This window comes from Lonchura striata, chromosome 1A, assembly GCF_050655825.1.
Source record: "Lonchura striata isolate lonStrDom1 chromosome 1A, ASM5065582v1, whole genome shotgun sequence".
Classification (NCBI taxonomy): Eukaryota; Metazoa; Chordata; class Aves; order Passeriformes; family Estrildidae; genus Lonchura; species Lonchura striata.
In genome coordinates this window covers 53,213,731-53,232,222 of record NC_140741.1, presented here as the reverse complement: position 1 = coordinate 53,232,222, position 18,492 = coordinate 53,213,731, and the positions used below count along the sequence as shown (strand labels likewise).

Here is an 18,492-nt window from a genome sequence, read left to right as displayed (position 1 = left end):
ATCATAGGAAAATTTGGCACAGAAACATTGAAGGAAAAAATATATAATAAAGTAGATCTTGATTATAGATGTTTCAAGACAAAAATACTACATTTACTTTCCTTTTTTAAAGATGTATGTACTAGTGGAAGTATTTTCTTTTAGAAGTCTTGCCATGAATAAACCCCATGAATTATGAACAATTTCCTTAAGAAGGCAGTGAAAGCATGTTATCTCTAAGTTGTCTATGCAATTACAGTCAATTATGTAGAAATCACTAGCATTCTTTTTTCACCAGTTAGATAGCTTGAGGTAGAACTTATTGCAAGCCTGGAGCCCTTGGCATGAAATCTGTACTCCAGCATTGGGAAAAAAAAATTAAAGAAGCACTTGTAGAAACTGCTTTTTAATATGATATTGTGTTAACTGATTACATAAGCCCTTCAAGTCAAAAAATAGTTTCATCCCCCACATCATGATTAAACCATCTAGTGGAATTGTATTTATTTTGCTTATAGGTACATTTCTCCTTTCCCCCTCACTCTGTGTGTGTGTCTTTATGTATGTTGTTACAGTAAGACATTTAATCAAGGCCTTTTGAAGTGGTAGAGTGGAAACAGCTGTATCTGACAATGTGCTGATGACATGGGGCTTAAAGCTGTCATGAGCTCCAGATTGCAGGCAGCACTAATATGCGGTTGGGATGGTAGTGACTTACAGGTCATGACACCTCCTTGAGGAATGCTCCTAAGCCAATCAGCTCAAGGTGGTGGCTCAAAGTCTTAAGGCTCTGGTGAGCTCTCTTTCATTTAATACTCTTGAGGTCACACTTCAAAGTGCCCTTTCTTCTCAAAAGACATTGGCCATATGTGGGGGTTCTAGAGCAGCTTTTTAAAGACTGGCTGCTGCAGGCTGAGACTTAAAAAATTAGAAACACAGCTCTATTACACAAATGATATCTTAAAAGTTGAACAAAGGCTGAAGCTTAAGTTTGTATCTCACACTCTTGTAAAGAATGGCAATTTAAAGACAGTTTCCAGATGACTGACTTTTTCCACAACAAAGCAAGCTTAAAGCTCACATTTTAGAGTGCCTAATGACTTGTTAAAACAATTTCCTGGTTTGTGGAAATTACAATATGTAGGGCACACAGAAATTATCTTTGAATACAGCTTTTCTTCAGCAATACTCACACTAATTACTGTATAAATGTCCAAGAAACTTATGGTTTCATTTCTTCATGCAACTGAATTTATTAAAACTAGACAAATGTGATTAATGTACACACAAGCCAACACTGCTAGAATGAACACGTGTTTCTCACTGAGAAGGCTCTAAAATGATTTTGTTTTGATCATGGTACAACATACAATGCAGTAACATAGTTTTTGGAAAGCATTCATAAAGATCAAGGGGTTAGGGAGGCTAATGTCTGTAGGTTACCTACAGAGTGGAAGGAAGAAAAGAGTCCTGTAAGAAATAATTGATTGCAAATAAAAGTAGGTTTGTTTTCTGAATTGCTTCCTTGATTCCTTTCTACCCCTTGGCTGTCCAATGGAAGTTGACTCTCTGAAAGCTAAAATAGACATAGCTTGAGACTGCCTGCTTCTTCAGTAAAGACAAATTGTTCCCATCTTCAAAGCAGCAGTGTGTTCTAGAGAAAATACTGTTCTTCTGAAACTTGTCTGGAAATTACGTTCATGGAGGATAAATCCCCACCTACTGTAAATAAGGCCAATTGTGAACATTATTAAGAAAACAGCTAGGTCTACATCTCAAACACTAATACAGCCAGACTTGTTTTTAATTTGCACCCAAGCTCCTTTTCAACTGGCTCAGCTATTGCATCAGTGTTTTAATTCTTTCACCATCTGCAGACAGAACATGTATCCAAAAGCAAGGATGGCATTCAAGATGTGGCTATATATTCTAACACACCTTTGCTGTATTCAGTCGTTCCTTTACTGAGTATATTTTCTTTGAAAATACTTAATTCTTTGTAATAAGACTTGTAACGAAAAAATAAACTGTATTCACAGACCTCTCACAGTTAGGTCAGTGATGAATGAATCATCTCCAATATTGCAAAAATGAAATCTTTTTATGCTTGCTCTCTTAAAAACAAAGCCTGCAAGTTTCAGAGAAGTTACATTTTCTGTAACTGAATACTGTGTTTCTGGCAATGTTTTTAGCTGCCTTAGTCACAACTTTTCTAAAAATGGATTAGTTGAATGGGAATGTGACTCAGACATGCAGGCATATTGGTGCTTATTGTTGCTCTCCCATTCTGAGACACTGAAATAAAAGGGCTTGTCTCAGAGACAAATGTGAAAGGGGAGACTGCTGTCTGGAAAAATCACTAAAATAGCCAATTAAGTATCTCTGAAAGTAGTAAATCAGGTGACCATTTAAACTGGACATGGGTGCAGAAAAGCTCAGCAGAGCAGTTTCTGGATCCAAAGGATTTATACATTAGGGAGCAGATGAGGAATTGTGCATAGAGTATTGCTTCATTCCAAAACAACAACAATGGCTGAGAAACCAAAGGGATGCAAAAGGAAGACAGAATGCCAAGAACCCAACTGTGTCATGATAGCTAAATGAGCAAAAAAAATTCACTAACAATCAGTAAAAGACTATGTTTACTGTATTACTAAAATCTCTTACTGCTCTTAAAGACTGTATCTTATAGTATTAATATTAGAGATATTATACAATATGTTATATTTGTAAAGAAATAGATACAAGAGAGTGGAAATCTGAGTTCTGTTTGAGGCTGTGTCAGATGAAAATTTCTCAGGAGCCAGGCATTGGTCTAAAGTTATTCTAAAGAATAAGTGATAATGTAATTGTCTTGGCACCGTGAAAGAGAGAAGTTAATAACAAAGAAATGGATCTTCCACTTGGGATCTGGCCAAGTGGCTGGGGAACCAAAGGAAAAAAGTCATACTGAAAAAAAGTAGAGTGCCAGTTTACTTGGGATGCTGCTCCAAAATTCACTCATATCAAACAGTACTGTTTGAGCACCAGAAGAAGGAAGACACTTATTAAACAGCCCCTTTGAGCATTTAATTGTATTAGTAACAAGGCCGATCCACTGCACACAATGAGACTTGAATGGTGTCATAGCATTCTTACTGGGAAGCAATTTAGGGACAGACTTGGTAGCAGCTAAATAGATGCATACAAGTACATAGATAAGTATGTGCTTACATACATGGAATGGTAGGAATCTGTATATTACATCACACGAATACATCTAGTATTTTGAATTTTCTGTCAATAAATGTTTCTAGACCATTAGTGGTGAATAAAAAAAAAAACTAAAAAAAAAACAACCAAAGATCCTTCAAGCACTTATTATGTTTAAAGATATTTCATTATCATTTTGACTCACATAATTTTGCTGATTCTTCATATTTGTAAGACAGTGAGAGGATACACAGACCACATACAAAATCCTAAAATCCACTGTGGGCATTTTCAGGCTGTTAGTATGGTTTCTACATCTGGCCTGGCCACTGCAATCTCTAGGACAATATCTGGACACACTCTAAGCAGCTGGTTCAGTCAGCACTAGAGAATAGCTCTGGGCACATTTAATTTATCGGCACAGATGCAGCCATGGAGTACACAGTTCTTAATCACTTTCATTCCATTTTCCTTAGGAAAGATTGGGGGCTTCTGTCTTACTATGTATGCATTAAACTGCTTACTACCAAGTAAGCCTCCTCAAGTGGCTTCTTTACCTTCCAGTCTGAAACTAGTATGGTAAAATTGAGAGTTAATAACAATAAGAAAAATATATATGACTACTTGTGGTTTTGTTTACATTTTTGAGACATATCCCTGTGAAGTCATCAGAAAGTTGATATTGGCTGTGAAAATGGATAGAAGTTTCCCACTCTGCACCAATAAAATATTCTTAAAAAGTTGTGAACCACATGCACACCATGCTAGCTAGAAAATTAAACTATCACCTAGAAAATTAAAGTATAATTATCTTGTGAAGAAAGCTGAACACCAGTACTTATTAGATTTTTACTTACACTAATCAAAGTTAGAAGAAAGTTTCTACAAGAATTGTTTTGATAATCTTATTCTTCAAAAAAGGATACTTTGGTCATAACATGTAAAGCTTGTTATCCATAATCAGAAATACATAACCTTTAGAGTACTATTGCTAATGAGCTTGCTGTGAGTCACTCCAAAGCTCTCTGAGAAACCTCACACATATAACCTTATTTATATAGGGTTATACACAATAAACTTATTTCTTAGTTTCTGAGAAGCATTTTGAGCATACAATGAAGCACAGAAAAGAAAAATTGTACCAATTTGCAGACAGCTGAGGGAATACTTTCAACATTAAGGTACCCTCTTCGAAAAAAAGGCAAAAGTATCTTGCATTATGCAAGCATGATGAATCACAAAGTCTTTAGTGTTATTTCACAAAGTATGAAGCAATGAAATAAGTAGTTTTTTGAGAGTTCTTAAGAGACAGTATGAAAATCAGTAATTTCATATGAATAAGTTATTATGGTTTTTTTTATATTTTGTTGTTGCTTTTGATTCTTAGCTCTGAAAACTCTTCTAAGTATTTTTTTCCAAACTTGGGTTTTTCCTTTTTTTTAAACTGCATTTGCTGACTTGTATCCTTGAATGTGGCACTACAGACTTCTGTGACAGAAATTTTCCTAGATTTGATTTATTGTATAGACAAAGTGTTATGTATCTAAAATAAATTCTGCCCCATTTATATTCATGATTTTTTCCTCAAAATGTGAAGGTAATTGAAAAGAAATGTAATATTAAAGTAAAAAATGGTAAGTAACAACTATTTTATTCTTTAATTCCTGATGCAATGAAAATTGGAAATGAGTTTCCCTTCTTAAAAGTCATGTCACTTACTCCTACATATATCTGCTCAAACAGAATTTCTTTGCCAATATACAACTACATCAGAGATAAACATCTTTATGTTTGCTGAACAACATTTGCCAAAAGTTCATGACAGATGAAAATGCATAAACGTATTATTAAAAACTGTGGCTCACAGGATATCTTTTCATTGTCTTTTACTAGTGAAGAGATGGAATTGGAAAAGCTTTCCAAACTTAACACATTTAAACATAGATAAATAAATCTAAGTCTAAAAGTCTTTTCCAAGTATGTTAGCCAAGACTTATGGCTAGACCACTTCACTGAGCCATCTTGAAAGTGCAGTGATTGGTCTGACAAATGAACAGCTTCATCTGACTACCCAACAATTAACTACTAAGAGGACATATATAACACAGGCTGAGAGATCAAATGCTCCAGCAAGAAGTTCTCCTCAACACAAAGGGTCAGTACAGTAGCATGTTTGTCAACTTATGTAATGGATATCATTAAGAAAGTACTTACATTAGGTCTCAATCCTGCTGCCATTTCATAATACTTCTCAGCCTCTTCATTAAGACTGGCTTGTCTATCAGGATGGAAAAGAATGATACAGTTACACCTCACTTTTCTTGTGTTAAAATTAAACCATACCTAAAGAAGAACACGTAAAAACGAAACACTGCAACTGCTCCCTGGTGTTTAAGGATATTACCCTAACAAATGCACAAAATATGTAAATCCAAGAGCTTTCTTATAGTTGAGAATGTCCATTAGCACAAATTCTCTTTGGTTACTTCATTTTCTTTTTAGTTCTTCAATTATATTAGTACATAATGGAAGGAAATACAGAAGGCTGAACACTCATCTAAGGCAAAAGCAGAGATATAGCAGTCCTCACCAGAAGAAAATATGGCTCATTTTTTGTTATCAGACATACTTAAATTCTGAAACTCTATATTATAACATAATGTAGTGTCTCACTTTGTGCCCTACCAAAACCACTATAATTCCAGTAAAAAAAGGAAAAAAGTCAGGGAACATAAAGTTTTCTAAAAACTAGGTTTCCATGATTGAGGCAATTAATTCAGAAAAGAGTTCTGATTTTAACATTTACTCACATAATTCTGACCAGGCATTTAAATGTAAATCTCATATTCCAAAAGAATAAGATGAGTTTCTGGTTACCTACATGCTCCTCATAATTTAGTTTTTATTTCTTCTCCTGAGTTTTTAGTTTAATGTCTTCAAACAAAAATGCAGTATGCTCCCAAAGAAATCTAAACATGTTTTAGTCTCAACAGGCCCTTTTCTTATTACTTCTCTCGAACTCCTCTCTTCTCCTTTTGTCTCCACCTTCTTAATTTTTCTTTGACTATTGATTTTGGCCACTAATCCAATGAATATCAGTTGAACACATACATGTCAAGGGAAAGATGGCAGATCTGTAAGAACAACCAAACAGGACTCTCAGGTGGGCAACTTATCATCTGCTATTTTCCTATGAATCACATACAGTGTTAATCACAGTCCTTTCATAAGAGACTTAGGACACGAGATCTTCAGCATATTTGTACTTGTTATGTGATTGCAGGTGCATTTCTGTGATGAAAAATGGAAACATTAGAAAACAAGGATAAGACTGAAGGGTTGGCTGTTTAATTTCTTTTTTCATTCTTTTCCTGTTTTTGCAAACAGTTGCTAGTTCAAAAAGTATCAATCAACTGAGCACTTGTTTTACCTTGTTCATTACATGAGCTTTTACATGATTTGTTATCAGATTGTGTTCTAATTTTGTTTCTATCCATCCAGATTTTAAACATTAGCCACATGATAAATGGCCAGGCAATTAATCCCAAACATGTTTTTACAGCTATGGGTCTTGGGAGGAGAAAGGGAGAAAGGATAATCCCTTTGAAGTTTCTAATGTAATTCCTGTGCAAGCTGAAACCACTTCATGACTAAAAATTTGCTAAATAGAACCTGCTTTATACCTGTTAACTGTTTTAAATTACTTTGCACATGTATCATTGACTCAGTGGTTGCAGCGGTTAGAAATGATTGAATGTCTAAAAATATTCATTCAACCTGCTTCTGAATCACTCCTGCTGGGCATCAGTAGCACTTCAAATGATTGCAAAAAAAAATAATCTCATACTTTGGAATTTCAGGATTTACAGCCAGGCACTGTAAAATGAAACATGTTAGAGAGCTTTTTTTTTTATTTTTCCCTGTTTGCACAAAACTGCCAGGACACAAATCACTTCTGAAGTGGTGAAATAACATACAATAAACAAGGTGCCTTTCCCAGGAGGCAAATACAAATGCTACACTTCACCTCCAAAAAGAGTTGCTGGCATGTGAGTGTGGAACACATTAAAATCCTGTGCCCCCTTTAGGCCTGTGGCAGGCTTGCTTTCCTGCCACATGTACATCTTGGAAAAAGGATCGTTAATTGCCAAGCGGAAATCACTTTGAAAATATAATTCTCTGTTAAAAACAGTGTATAGAAATGAATCTACAGCACAGTAACCTGGTCAGAAAAATGCTAGTTCCATTTTTTGGGCACTCAGCAACAGTTCCCTTAGCTAAGATGCTGCAGAATTCTGATTCCTATTTTCACTGCAAATCTAAGCTAGAAATTAATTATGTTGAGTCCTGAAACATCTTTCCCTTGAGAAAAATTAAAGGAACAGAGGTAGGAAATTGTAGTAACCCTATACCACTGAGCGGTAAAGAGTTCTGGATCAATGTCAAATAATGGAAGGACACTATTAAAAGTAACATAACTCACATTAGAGTAAAATATTAGATAAAATGTTGATAAAAAACAGAGAGGAAGGAAAGGGAGCAAAGAGAGGTTCAGAAGAGAGACTTTTTCATAGTTATGAATATTTCACTTATATGTGAAATATATATTTCAAATATATATGAAATACATATTTCATATATATTTTAACCTCTATCCTAAACCTCTTCATGAGACCTGCCCTTGAAAACATCTGAATTTCCCCACTAACAACTACCATCCAGTCTTGTTTTAAGGGAAAAAATGTTTCCACTTTTTTATTCTCTCATTTTCTTAACCTGAGCTTCCAGACCAAACAATTCCCCATATCTAGCTGACTAAGAGTGACACCTAAAAATGTGCTTGATGACACATCACTCTGAGATTCTCCTGACACTCTGCTATAATCAGTTTACATTCATTTTGATTTTTACACTGTTCACTGGAAAAAATACTGTTGTAAGACAAAAACACCACCAACGCTGAGTGATTTAGATACGTGAGTGAGAAAGGATTAGATTCAACATGCCTGCTGCTTGCTACAAGGCTTCAGATTGTTGATTTTTACAGTAAAATCAAAGATATCAGCACACCTACAGAGAAATTATTTTCAGCAATTCCTACTTTAAAATGCTGAATGGCTTCCTTAATGCATCTTTTTGTGTAACAACAACATTATCAGGCTTTATAATCAGCTGCTCTGTTGCAATGAACCATTCATTCACAGTTGTTCTTTTTTGTTTTAAAAATCTATATAGACTATATGCTTTGCCATAGATACTTAAATATTTAAGCACACGGATAGTAAATAAAGGATGAATATAATCCGTTCAGACAATACCACAGGGTTAAGTTTTGCCTATGATACTGTATCAGCTATTACACTCCATGTTTGGTCAGTGTATTCTGGACAGCCAAAATACTCTTGCAGAAAATCACTGAAAAATAAACATGTAGTACTGCTCTAATCTAGACTTCTGTTTTCAACAGCCTAAAACCATCCCAACTTCATGTCACATGAGATTTTCCCAGAACAACCTTCTCACAAAAGCCTGGAAAATTAATTTTTCCTACAAAATGTGTTTTTAAGCAAAGAGGTCTTTTTCCTAAATCTGTTTTCATGTGGAGACAAGGTGAAATTCTTCTCCTGTTTCTAATTACTATGGCAGTGCCACCACACTGCCACCTTTCATTCTAGAAATGCTCATTCCCTCGCCCACAGGAAGCCTTGCTCCTGGCAGCTCACCTGGTCCAGGAGAGCAAAGGGAACCCTTGCTAACCCAGGGCTCAGCCACCAAACTGCATCGGGCACACGCCTCACTGCTCGGCTCAGAGACTTCCAACTCCTCTAAGCAAGAGCACCGCAAACACTACAAACATTAAACACATGACCAGATACTGCTCTAAGAACCACCCAAATAGCTGTGTGACCCTTGAAGAAAGCTGTCTGGAAAACAAATTTGCTGAGAAAATGAATTTTGCAGACAAGTGTTATGCAAGTTAAAAGTTACCAGACTGTTGCAAAGAAGTTAATTGCATTCATCGCACATCTCCCCCCTCTTACAGATGACTTGAATCATCTTGCATCGCATTAATGAGTTGCTACAGAAGCAATTTAGGAAAAAAAATAACTATAAAGTAGTTAGGAAAGGGGAGGTCTCTCAATAATGCAAACAGACAGAACTAAGTAATTTATTTTTTTTTCCTTCAGATTCAGTCACAAAGAGAGGAAATCAGCAATGCTGGAATATCTGATTGGAAGAGCAGACATTCTTCTTGTGACTGCTAAACTGAGAACAGGCTTTCTACAAATACAGCTACTGCATTTGGATCCAGTTAACAATTCTGTTGCAAATTTAAGAAAAATAAATTTAACTTGCAGCACTCCAGTTCTAAATTTTCAGAAGTTGGTATTTTTTATTTAGGTTGCACTTTTATTTTTTTTCTTCAGCAAGTAGGGGGATTTAAAAAAAAAGTAAAATATTTTAGCACTAGACTAGAAAAATAAATTGCATTTTGAGAAAATAGTATGTTTATTTTATATCCAAAACAGCTGTAAACCAAGAAATGTCTTCATATTCCTGAGTCTTGTGACACTCCTTAGGCTAATGATGGAAACAGTAGTAGGAGAGGAAAGATGTTTCCTTCCTAACTCAAAAATATATCACTGTGTAAAATATTTGGTCCAAGAAAGAAAATATCAGAATCTATACAAAAATCTAAGCTTCTGTTATTATCTTGCAGTCATTTTGGAAACCTTGCAGCATCCACATTAATATCAATTTCTGTTCTCCTATTCCACAACATGTCTTTAAAATTTATCCCATGTCTCTCACAAGAGTAATTTCATTTTCATGCTCTGTGAACTTCTATAATGTATTTTCTATCTCACAGCTGTGCAGTTCATTCAAAATTCGAGCTCACTTACCAGTCAGTTTTTATAGCTCTCTAGGGTACCTAAAGAGCAGTTGGTCACCTACTTGAAATTATGTCAGCCTTTCATTTCTGACTGTCTTTAGCATTTCGTTTCTATCAGTGTCACTCTGTGCCAGCTGGAGTACTCTCTTCTTTCCATCCTCCTTTGTGTCTTGGTATCTGTTTTCCTCTTGGAATCACCTCAGCCCTCCATTGTTCTAAAGATCCTAAAAATCATCTGCTTCTGAAGAGCCAGACTCCTGATGGATTTGTAGCTGCTCTGTTACAATGAATGAATATGCATTGCCCTTGTCCAACAAGTATCACAGAAGCAATATATTTGAATTAATTGCTAAGTAAAGCAGTGAACAAGGGTGGACAACAAAATCATAACCTATAGCAAAAAATCAATCAGATGCTAACACATGGGGTTTTGAGCAAATACCTGTCAGCACTGAATTCAGCTTTGCCACCCTGACTCTTTCTAAATCCTCCAGACCACTTTAGAATCTCAGAGAGTATTAGGAAGATACTATGATCTTCCACAAAGAGAGCTGAGTATAAAGTGAAAAATTAGATCAACTGGGTATCCCAAAGGAGCACAAGGGATTTTAGCTAAACTAAAGCAGGTCTATTTTTTTTTTTTTAGTGTTTCAGTTTAGTGCATTTTCTTTGTTTTTGAAGGTTTTGGCTTTACACTTACAGTAAAAATTGAGAATGCAGCTTAGAATCACTGAGCTCATTGCTTGTCAAGGCCTCCCAAGAAGAGTACACTACCAAACAGATCAAGTAGGGCAACCATGGCTGATGTACAGCACAGCAGCATAGCTATTACTTAAAAAGTAAAAAAATACTCATATCCAGATGTAAATATATGTGCTTCAAAGACCTCGAACACTACACTCAGTGTTCACAGAGAAAGCAGGAGATTTATTAAACCTATTTCCAAAATAGTATTGATTTATACCAGCACATTTTATAATACACACAATCATACCACTAAACCATCTTCTACAACACACTCAGTAAAATCAGGAATCTGACCCCTCTGTACCTTTCTAAATTCAGCTGCCATGCCTAACTTGCTAGCCTTCTGTCTGTGAATTTGTAACATTAATCTAAAGGTTTCAAATTACTGAATTCTGTCCTGAGAGATAACATTCACAAAATAATCCAGGAGAAGGATCCTTAAAATAGCTCATATACCTCTGTCAGGTCAAACTGTTGTTTACCAATGAGCCAATTGTCTTGGTTTCCTTTCTAATCTATAAGCAGTAAGTTACTTTTTAAAAATAATTTTTGATTCTACTCTCTCTTTTTTAGTATTTTCTTTTTCTTTAATTTCTTATTTAAAATGCTAAAATACAAAGGAGCCTAGTAAGATATCTTCAGCAGAGAAATTATCTCAAGAACTGTTTTGTGCTAATGAAGTGTATTTTTTTTTTCCTTTTTCATGCATTTTCTATCCTTAGATACCATCTAAATGAAATCAAGTATCTTTATAGCTGTTAAGTGGAAAATAGACAATAATTAGATAGTTAGAAATAAGTATGGGGGATACCTATTACAGTAATGTGAGTTTAATGATAATGTTAAACTCACAGACAGGAGCTTAATGTTATTGAATAACCAGGTCTGACAGCTTTAAAAGAAAAAGTACAAAGTTATGTTCTGTTCAGACAGAAGAGTATTAAATATAAGACTACATTTTAAATCATAGATTCTGAGAATTTCACTAATTGCTCCTATACATCTCCAAGTAATTATCAGCCTGGGACTATTTAGTTTTCTAATTATCATAATGTTCCCTACTGATATTAACAGAAATTTTCAATATTCTCTATTTACATCCAGATGAGAAATATGGTCTCCTCTTTTCAGTTGCTATGCACACTAAAATTTTAAAATCAGGTGAAAGGAAATCTTACAGAAGGTTCTTCACAAAAGAAACACTTGTTCTCATATGCAAGCAAAAAGCATTACCTGCTTGTGAACAACAGAAGTTTTGCAGGTAGGAAATTATGATATATAAAGAGAATTTAAGAAATGCGAAGTGCTAAATGCTGCAACAATTTAATTACACTTCTTTGTATCTTATTAGCAATAATATTGAATGATTCAAAAGAGTTGTTGGACATTAAAAAGAATCCTGTATAAGCAAAGGCTATAAAGATATTTTTCCTCCAAAAGAAGAGGAAAATCAAGGAGGTAGATGTACAAGCACTAACCTGAGCATATGGGCTGCATTGAAAACAACATCAAACTCCATATTATCAAGTTCAGCTGCTTTTTTTGCCATTTCAGCTGCTTCTATCAGACGGGATTCTTCTAGGAGGAACTGACCTGCAATGGAGTGTGTGAACATGAGCCCACAGAAAATAACTTAGGTAATACACCTCAAATAGTATAGTCAGGAAAAGGAAGCACACACACACACAAAAAAACACAAAAAAAAAAAAAAAACACAAAAAAACCCCAAAAAAAACAAACCCAAACCACAAACTAATAAACCAAGCAATAAACCAATGTCTCAGATTCAATCTTTTGTTATTTGCTGATCTGCTCTGTATTTCAATATCTGTAAAATACAGTCAATGTAGAAAAATTGCAATAAATATGATGAGTAATAACAATATTTTTGGAATGTATTTAGGAAAAGTGAGAATGATAGAGTAAAACTCAGACATCAAGAAGCCATACTCCCAAACCCCAAAAAGCCTGCCTGACATTCAAGAACATACCTTTCTGCCTATACAATTACCCTGATCTTTGCTTCCTCAAAACAAATTGAAATAAAATAGTATTTGCAAATTAAACACATTCCCAAAGAATATCCCAAAATTTGTTTTAGAAGCATATCCCAAAATCATATCACATGACAAATTTTTGTATACATACATGATAACATTTTTTCAGCTTTTGAATTCTATTTTGTATTTGCTTTAAAACCATTACATATACATATATCTTAACTGACAGGTATTTTATAATGTATTTCACTAATGTATGTATTTATGTATTTATCATGTATTTACAGGTTTCCTATATGACACTTACCTCTCACATTAAACAAAAATAGAAGATGGCTAAAATCAAGTGACTCACTTTTTATAAATAAAATTATCATCATTAAACCAAGTATAAACTGAAAAGAATGAATAATTAAGCATTAACCAAGCTTTAACTGAAGTACAGGAGCTTCAAAACAAAACATGTAACATATAGTAGAACTCTAAAAATGACTTTTCCTTTGAAGAAGGTTAAAAAATAATTTGGACGGTGCTCAACCTTATTTTAGCTTTTTAAATACTTTTTCACACCCCTTTAAAATGTGTCATTTATTGCAACAATGTTTTTAAAGAATTCAACCATCTAGTCTCTGTGCATACATAACTTTATAACTGGAAAAAATACCTTAAAGCCTAGTGATTATACATTCCAGCACTACATCCTTCCCTTTTTGTCTTACTTTATCAAGTAAGCTTTCTCAACCAAAACTCTGCCATGCCACCACTAACCACAAGCCTCATAAGGAACAATATACCATGAGCAAATGATAGCCTGTCATAGTAAGGCATTTTCTCTTTTTTTCTTTCACCTTTCCTCATTCATTCCCAGTTATTCACATACTTGCTGTGTGCTTATGTGAAAAATTCCCTTAACCAGAGCTAGCAAGGTCTGTACAAACATGGTGAACCCAGTGATGCTTTGGTACAATAAAGACATTTGCAGAAGGAATCATTTCAATACAAAAAGTGATGAAAGGCAGCTTTCTTAGCTTTTTGTTTTCTCTGTGGATACATTTCAGCTTTGGAGAGTTGGCAGATTATTTACTCAGTCTCCTATATCTTAATTATTCAGATCTGCAAAACTTGTAAAAACATTTTGGTACCTTCCTGCATTCACAGCATAAGGTTTGCTTGCTTTAGTTACATCCACACTCTAATGCATACCACACTTTGAGTACAATGCTTTGTGCTTATTGTGCCCAGAAACAGATGACTTACAAAAAAACCTTCCCACACATGAAAATAGTACATAAATACACATAGTTTGAAAACAATTTGGACCACAATAAATTAATTTGCTTTCAGAATTATAAATCAGTGGTTGAACTGTTAATGGAAGTCTCTTAATGGAAGCTCTTCTAAAGGAAAAAAAATTCTGAAAAAAGCTAAAAATTTACCTTTTTTTAAAAATATTTTTATTTTTCTTTGGTTTAGCACATCAGAGTATGCATTATATGCAGCAGGACAAACTCATATTTGAAGCTGAAAATTCTCCAAGTAAATCTATCAAGTAAAATAGTTCATATCTATTTGGGCTGAATTCCTATTTTCTTTAAAGAGTAATCTTTGAAATAAGCTTTACAAACTAGTATTCCAATTCTCTTCCAATGAATGAAGCAAAACAGTATTCCTAATCTTTAAGCCCATGTTAAAACAAACCAGTCATAAAATGTTAACAGTAAGGTACTTTTGCTACTGAAACCCCTAGATTAGCCGAGTAAGTGTCTGTGCTATTGATACATTTAGCCAGAGGGGAGAACGAAGATATAAGTAAAACATTCAAAAAGAAAGTTATAGGACTGTATATCACCATACACAAGTCTCTGCCCTGTATTGGAGGTGGCAATAATTCATGCTGAGTGGGTAAGTAGCAGATGATGCATATATGAAACCAACTGTATCATCCTCTATATGCAAGCCCCTACAGAACTCCAGTTTAGGGCCAGTTCTCTTCACAAATGACTTGGATGCAGGTCATAAGGCATACAAAGTAAGTTTGCCAATAACACAAAACTGAGAGGAGCTGTCAACTCCTCTGAGGGCAAGTACCAGATTTGGCACCTGGGATGGGGCAAGCCTGGATGTACAAACAGATGGGGGAATGAGATGCTGGAAAACAGCACCATGGAAAGGGACTTGGGGGTCCTGGTAGATGGCAAGTTGAATGTAAGTCACAGTACTGTGGCACAGTGAGCCAGTTGAGGGAGGTGATTTTCCCACTCTATTCTGCAGTGATTTGATCTCACTAGAATATTGAAAGCAGTTTTGGGCACCTTAACACAAGAAGGTTACGAAGCTATTAGAGAGTATTCAAAGGAGGGGTGCTGATCAAAGATTTCCTTAATTGAACAGACTACAAATAAAAAACGCTGCAACTTTTTCAGTCTAGTGAAAAAATCAATACCTGAGTGTACAGATGCATGGTGGGTATCTGCCAGTATCTAAGCACTCATACAGGGTAAGGGGAGAAAACAGAAGAGCAAAATCAAGAAAATCTCTATATCAAGATCAAGGCATTTTAACATGGGGAAGAAAAAAAGAAACCAAACTGAAACAGCAAAGTTAAGGAAATTTCTCACTACTCACAGGTAGAGTGATGCTCAGCCAGTTTCCAAACAAAGCCACCTCAGAAGCCAAAACTGTTCTTGTTTCTCTACCCCAGGTTTATTGCTGAACACAATGTTATATGGACTGTTATATCTATCCCTTTGGCCAGCTCAGGTCAGCGGCCCAACCTATGCTCCCTCCCAAAAAGAGAAAGCCTTGACACTGCTCAAACACTATTCAGCAGCAGCCAAAACACTGGTGTGTGTTATCAAGGCTGCTTTAGTCACAAATCCAAAACAAGGCATCATCCAGGCTGCTATGAAGTTAACACTATCACAGCCAGACCCAGTACAAGGTGGAAACTTTCAGTTAAAAATTGATTTGCCAAGTTCTTCTGAAAGGCACTCTAATTTTATTCACACATCTCAATTTAATTTAAAGTACCTAAGTAGAAAAATACCATTTTGAAAACATTAGCTGTCATTCCTTTTAATCTGATGTACTAAATTCATACAAGAATAAGCTGGATTGCCAGTTTACTGCTGCGCTTTCTTCATTATAAAACAGACTTCTGAACTTTTCCTGTCAAAGCCATAAAGAGGTTTTCCCAAGAGAAGAGCACTAGCAGGGTGTAATATTGGAAAGGTGTTGAAGGTGGATCAAAAGGTATGATCCACAAACCCCTGCATCCAGAAACCACTTGTGTGGGTCTAAATTTATATGTAGGATTTTCTTCTCTGACAAGCAGCTGGCAAACCTCAATGATTTATGAGATACTGCCCAACATCACATAGAAAGCTTACTTATTGCAGGTGTCATGATTCCAGCTCTTGCCAACAACATAAATTATGGTAGCTTGACTGTTTTTTGGAATCACAACAGCTTTTGAGAAAACAGCTCCAAATACCACATTTTCCTATCGAGAGGAAAGAATATTTTTCACTACTCTTCTGAACTGGAAGTGGGAAATCCATAGTCCAGGAAAAGATGTGACTTTCAGAAACACTGTTCTTTGCCTGGAATGCTACTTTTTAAAATATTTTTTCCACCTTTCTTTCTAGACAGCAGAGGGGTGAGAGTAAATATGTAGTAAAGAGTTGTTAAAGACCTTTGATAGCAGAGAATTGATTCAATATTTCATAATCCTCTTAGTCATTTTTCCCTAAACTATCTAAGAATCAGAAATAGTATTTAAGCTGCTAGAATCTGTACCTGTGGCCTTGTTCAAATTTACTTTTCATTGCAAACCATCAACAGTGGTTTTGAGTCTATATTTGATCAAAAACTTTTGGAGCAATACATGCAATCTATGAAAAGTGAGATATAAGTATATACATAATTTAAACAAGAACAAAAATTTTCCAGTTCCGAGCAATTGAAAAGAATAGTCTATTTTCATCTTTTATCTATCTCTAAAAAGTATTTATCCACATAAATGAAAGCCTACAGTTCTCTATCCTGTATAATTATCTTCCTAAAACAGTCACGAACATTTGTAAAGCATTTGTTAAGATATGCACCACCAACAATTTAAAAGCCATACATCTGAACTCGTAGTTCTGCTGCTTAATTGTAACAAGAAAGGTATTAATTGGAAAGGTATTCCTTGGTTGGGATATGTCTCTGTGTAAAAATCTTTTATGTTCAGAACACAAAGGGATATGTGTGTTCCTCTAGAATGGGCTTAACTATTCCTTGCAGGCACTGTGAGCCTTTATTTTACTAGACAAAAGTGCAATTTGCACCAGTCTTTTAGTTGAAATGTTCCCTCTTTTACTTACTGGCAAACACACAAAGATACTCTGTCCCAGAACAGAGTAGATTTCTGAAATAGCTCATCTTGATGGTGTTGCTTTTGAAAAGAGCTATCTTGAATGTTCTCAGAATGCTGCTGGTTCTGCATTTACTCAGGTTGCTATGACAGACTTGTGGTGTGATATCTTTAGTAATCCAAGCAAAACTGCGTAAACTACCTTCTGAATAATAATGAAAAAACTTCCAGTGCCATCCTAACAGGAACTTCCTCCTTTTAATATACATTTCTCACCAAGTCTTCTGCTTCTTATCCTCTTCAAAAGAGTTTTTTAGTTCCACAACATGAAAAGCGGCTCTACCAAGAGCCACTCTACCAACTGTAAAATCTGTTTGCAATAAACTTCACTAGAAGCTCTTTCGGCACATTCAACATTGAGGATTGGAAGCTGAATATCTGCTGGTGCTTTCAAAGCATTTCAAGTTTCAACAGAGATCAGAAGAGGGAGCAGATTCTGGCTGACTCAATGCATTGTATCTTGTCTGATGCAGATGATATCTTGAGAGCAGAATTTTATTCTCAGTGGCAGAACCATCACTGAAGTTACTATCAACTTCAGCTCTGCTGTGGCAATGCAGAGCTAAAGAGCTGTTGCAACCAGAGATTTCAAAGTGGGAAATTTAAATTGCACTCAGTAGAAGAAATGAGGAGAGACCTTGCCTGCAAGTTGATTTCCAAAGTATTTCAGATGATGAATCAATGCTTCAAGATGCAAAATCAAGAGACATGACCTAATGTAACTGTTTCCTTTAGGAGTTTCAAAACAGATTCAATGGCTGTGAAGGAGCAGTTCCCAGAGGAAGGGAATGTTTGATTAAACATCCTGCTTTTCCAGACCTGTTTAGACAATTTCTTGCTGAACTTGGAAGATGTGATAAGAGAAACAAAGGCAACTTATATTACAATCACCTAAATGGTAGCAGCATTTCAGTTTTTGCTGCTCCTTGTATCCCATTCCATCTTAATTGAAATGTGTACTCTTGGTTTCTTGCTGGAAGGACTTCTGGAGACCTTCTCCATTTAATGACTTTCCATAGAAAAAAATCTTCCATGAAAATAAAACATAATGGAACATTAAGCAAGTCAGTGGGTGCTGCAATATCATTATATGCACTGGCTTGGAAAAGACTTTTTTTTATTAGTCCTTTTCTTTGTCTGAAAAACTTATCTGTTGCAGTTGTGCTAAATATACCACTGGATGTCATTCAGAGCACTGTCATAGACAAGAGAGAAAAAATTAACTAGCAAACCTTTGGGACTTGATGACTAAACCTGTGACC

At 35.3% G+C, this 18,492-nt stretch overlaps 1 protein-coding gene across 1 annotated transcript in view; it reads right to left on the bottom strand.

Annotated features, from left to right (window-relative positions):
• Nucleotides 1-18,492, bottom strand: part of TMTC2 (transmembrane O-mannosyltransferase targeting cadherins 2) — a 232,453-nt gene that overhangs the window by 17,417 nt on the left and 196,544 nt on the right. The window contains exons 10-11 of the mRNA XM_021528041.4: nt 12,292-12,406; nt 5,386-5,449 (exon numbers count right to left, since the gene is read on the bottom strand). Of these exons, the coding sequence (XP_021383716.1) occupies nt 5,386-5,449; nt 12,292-12,406 (179 nt within the window). The remainder of the gene's footprint in view (nt 1-5,385; nt 5,450-12,291; nt 12,407-18,492) is intronic.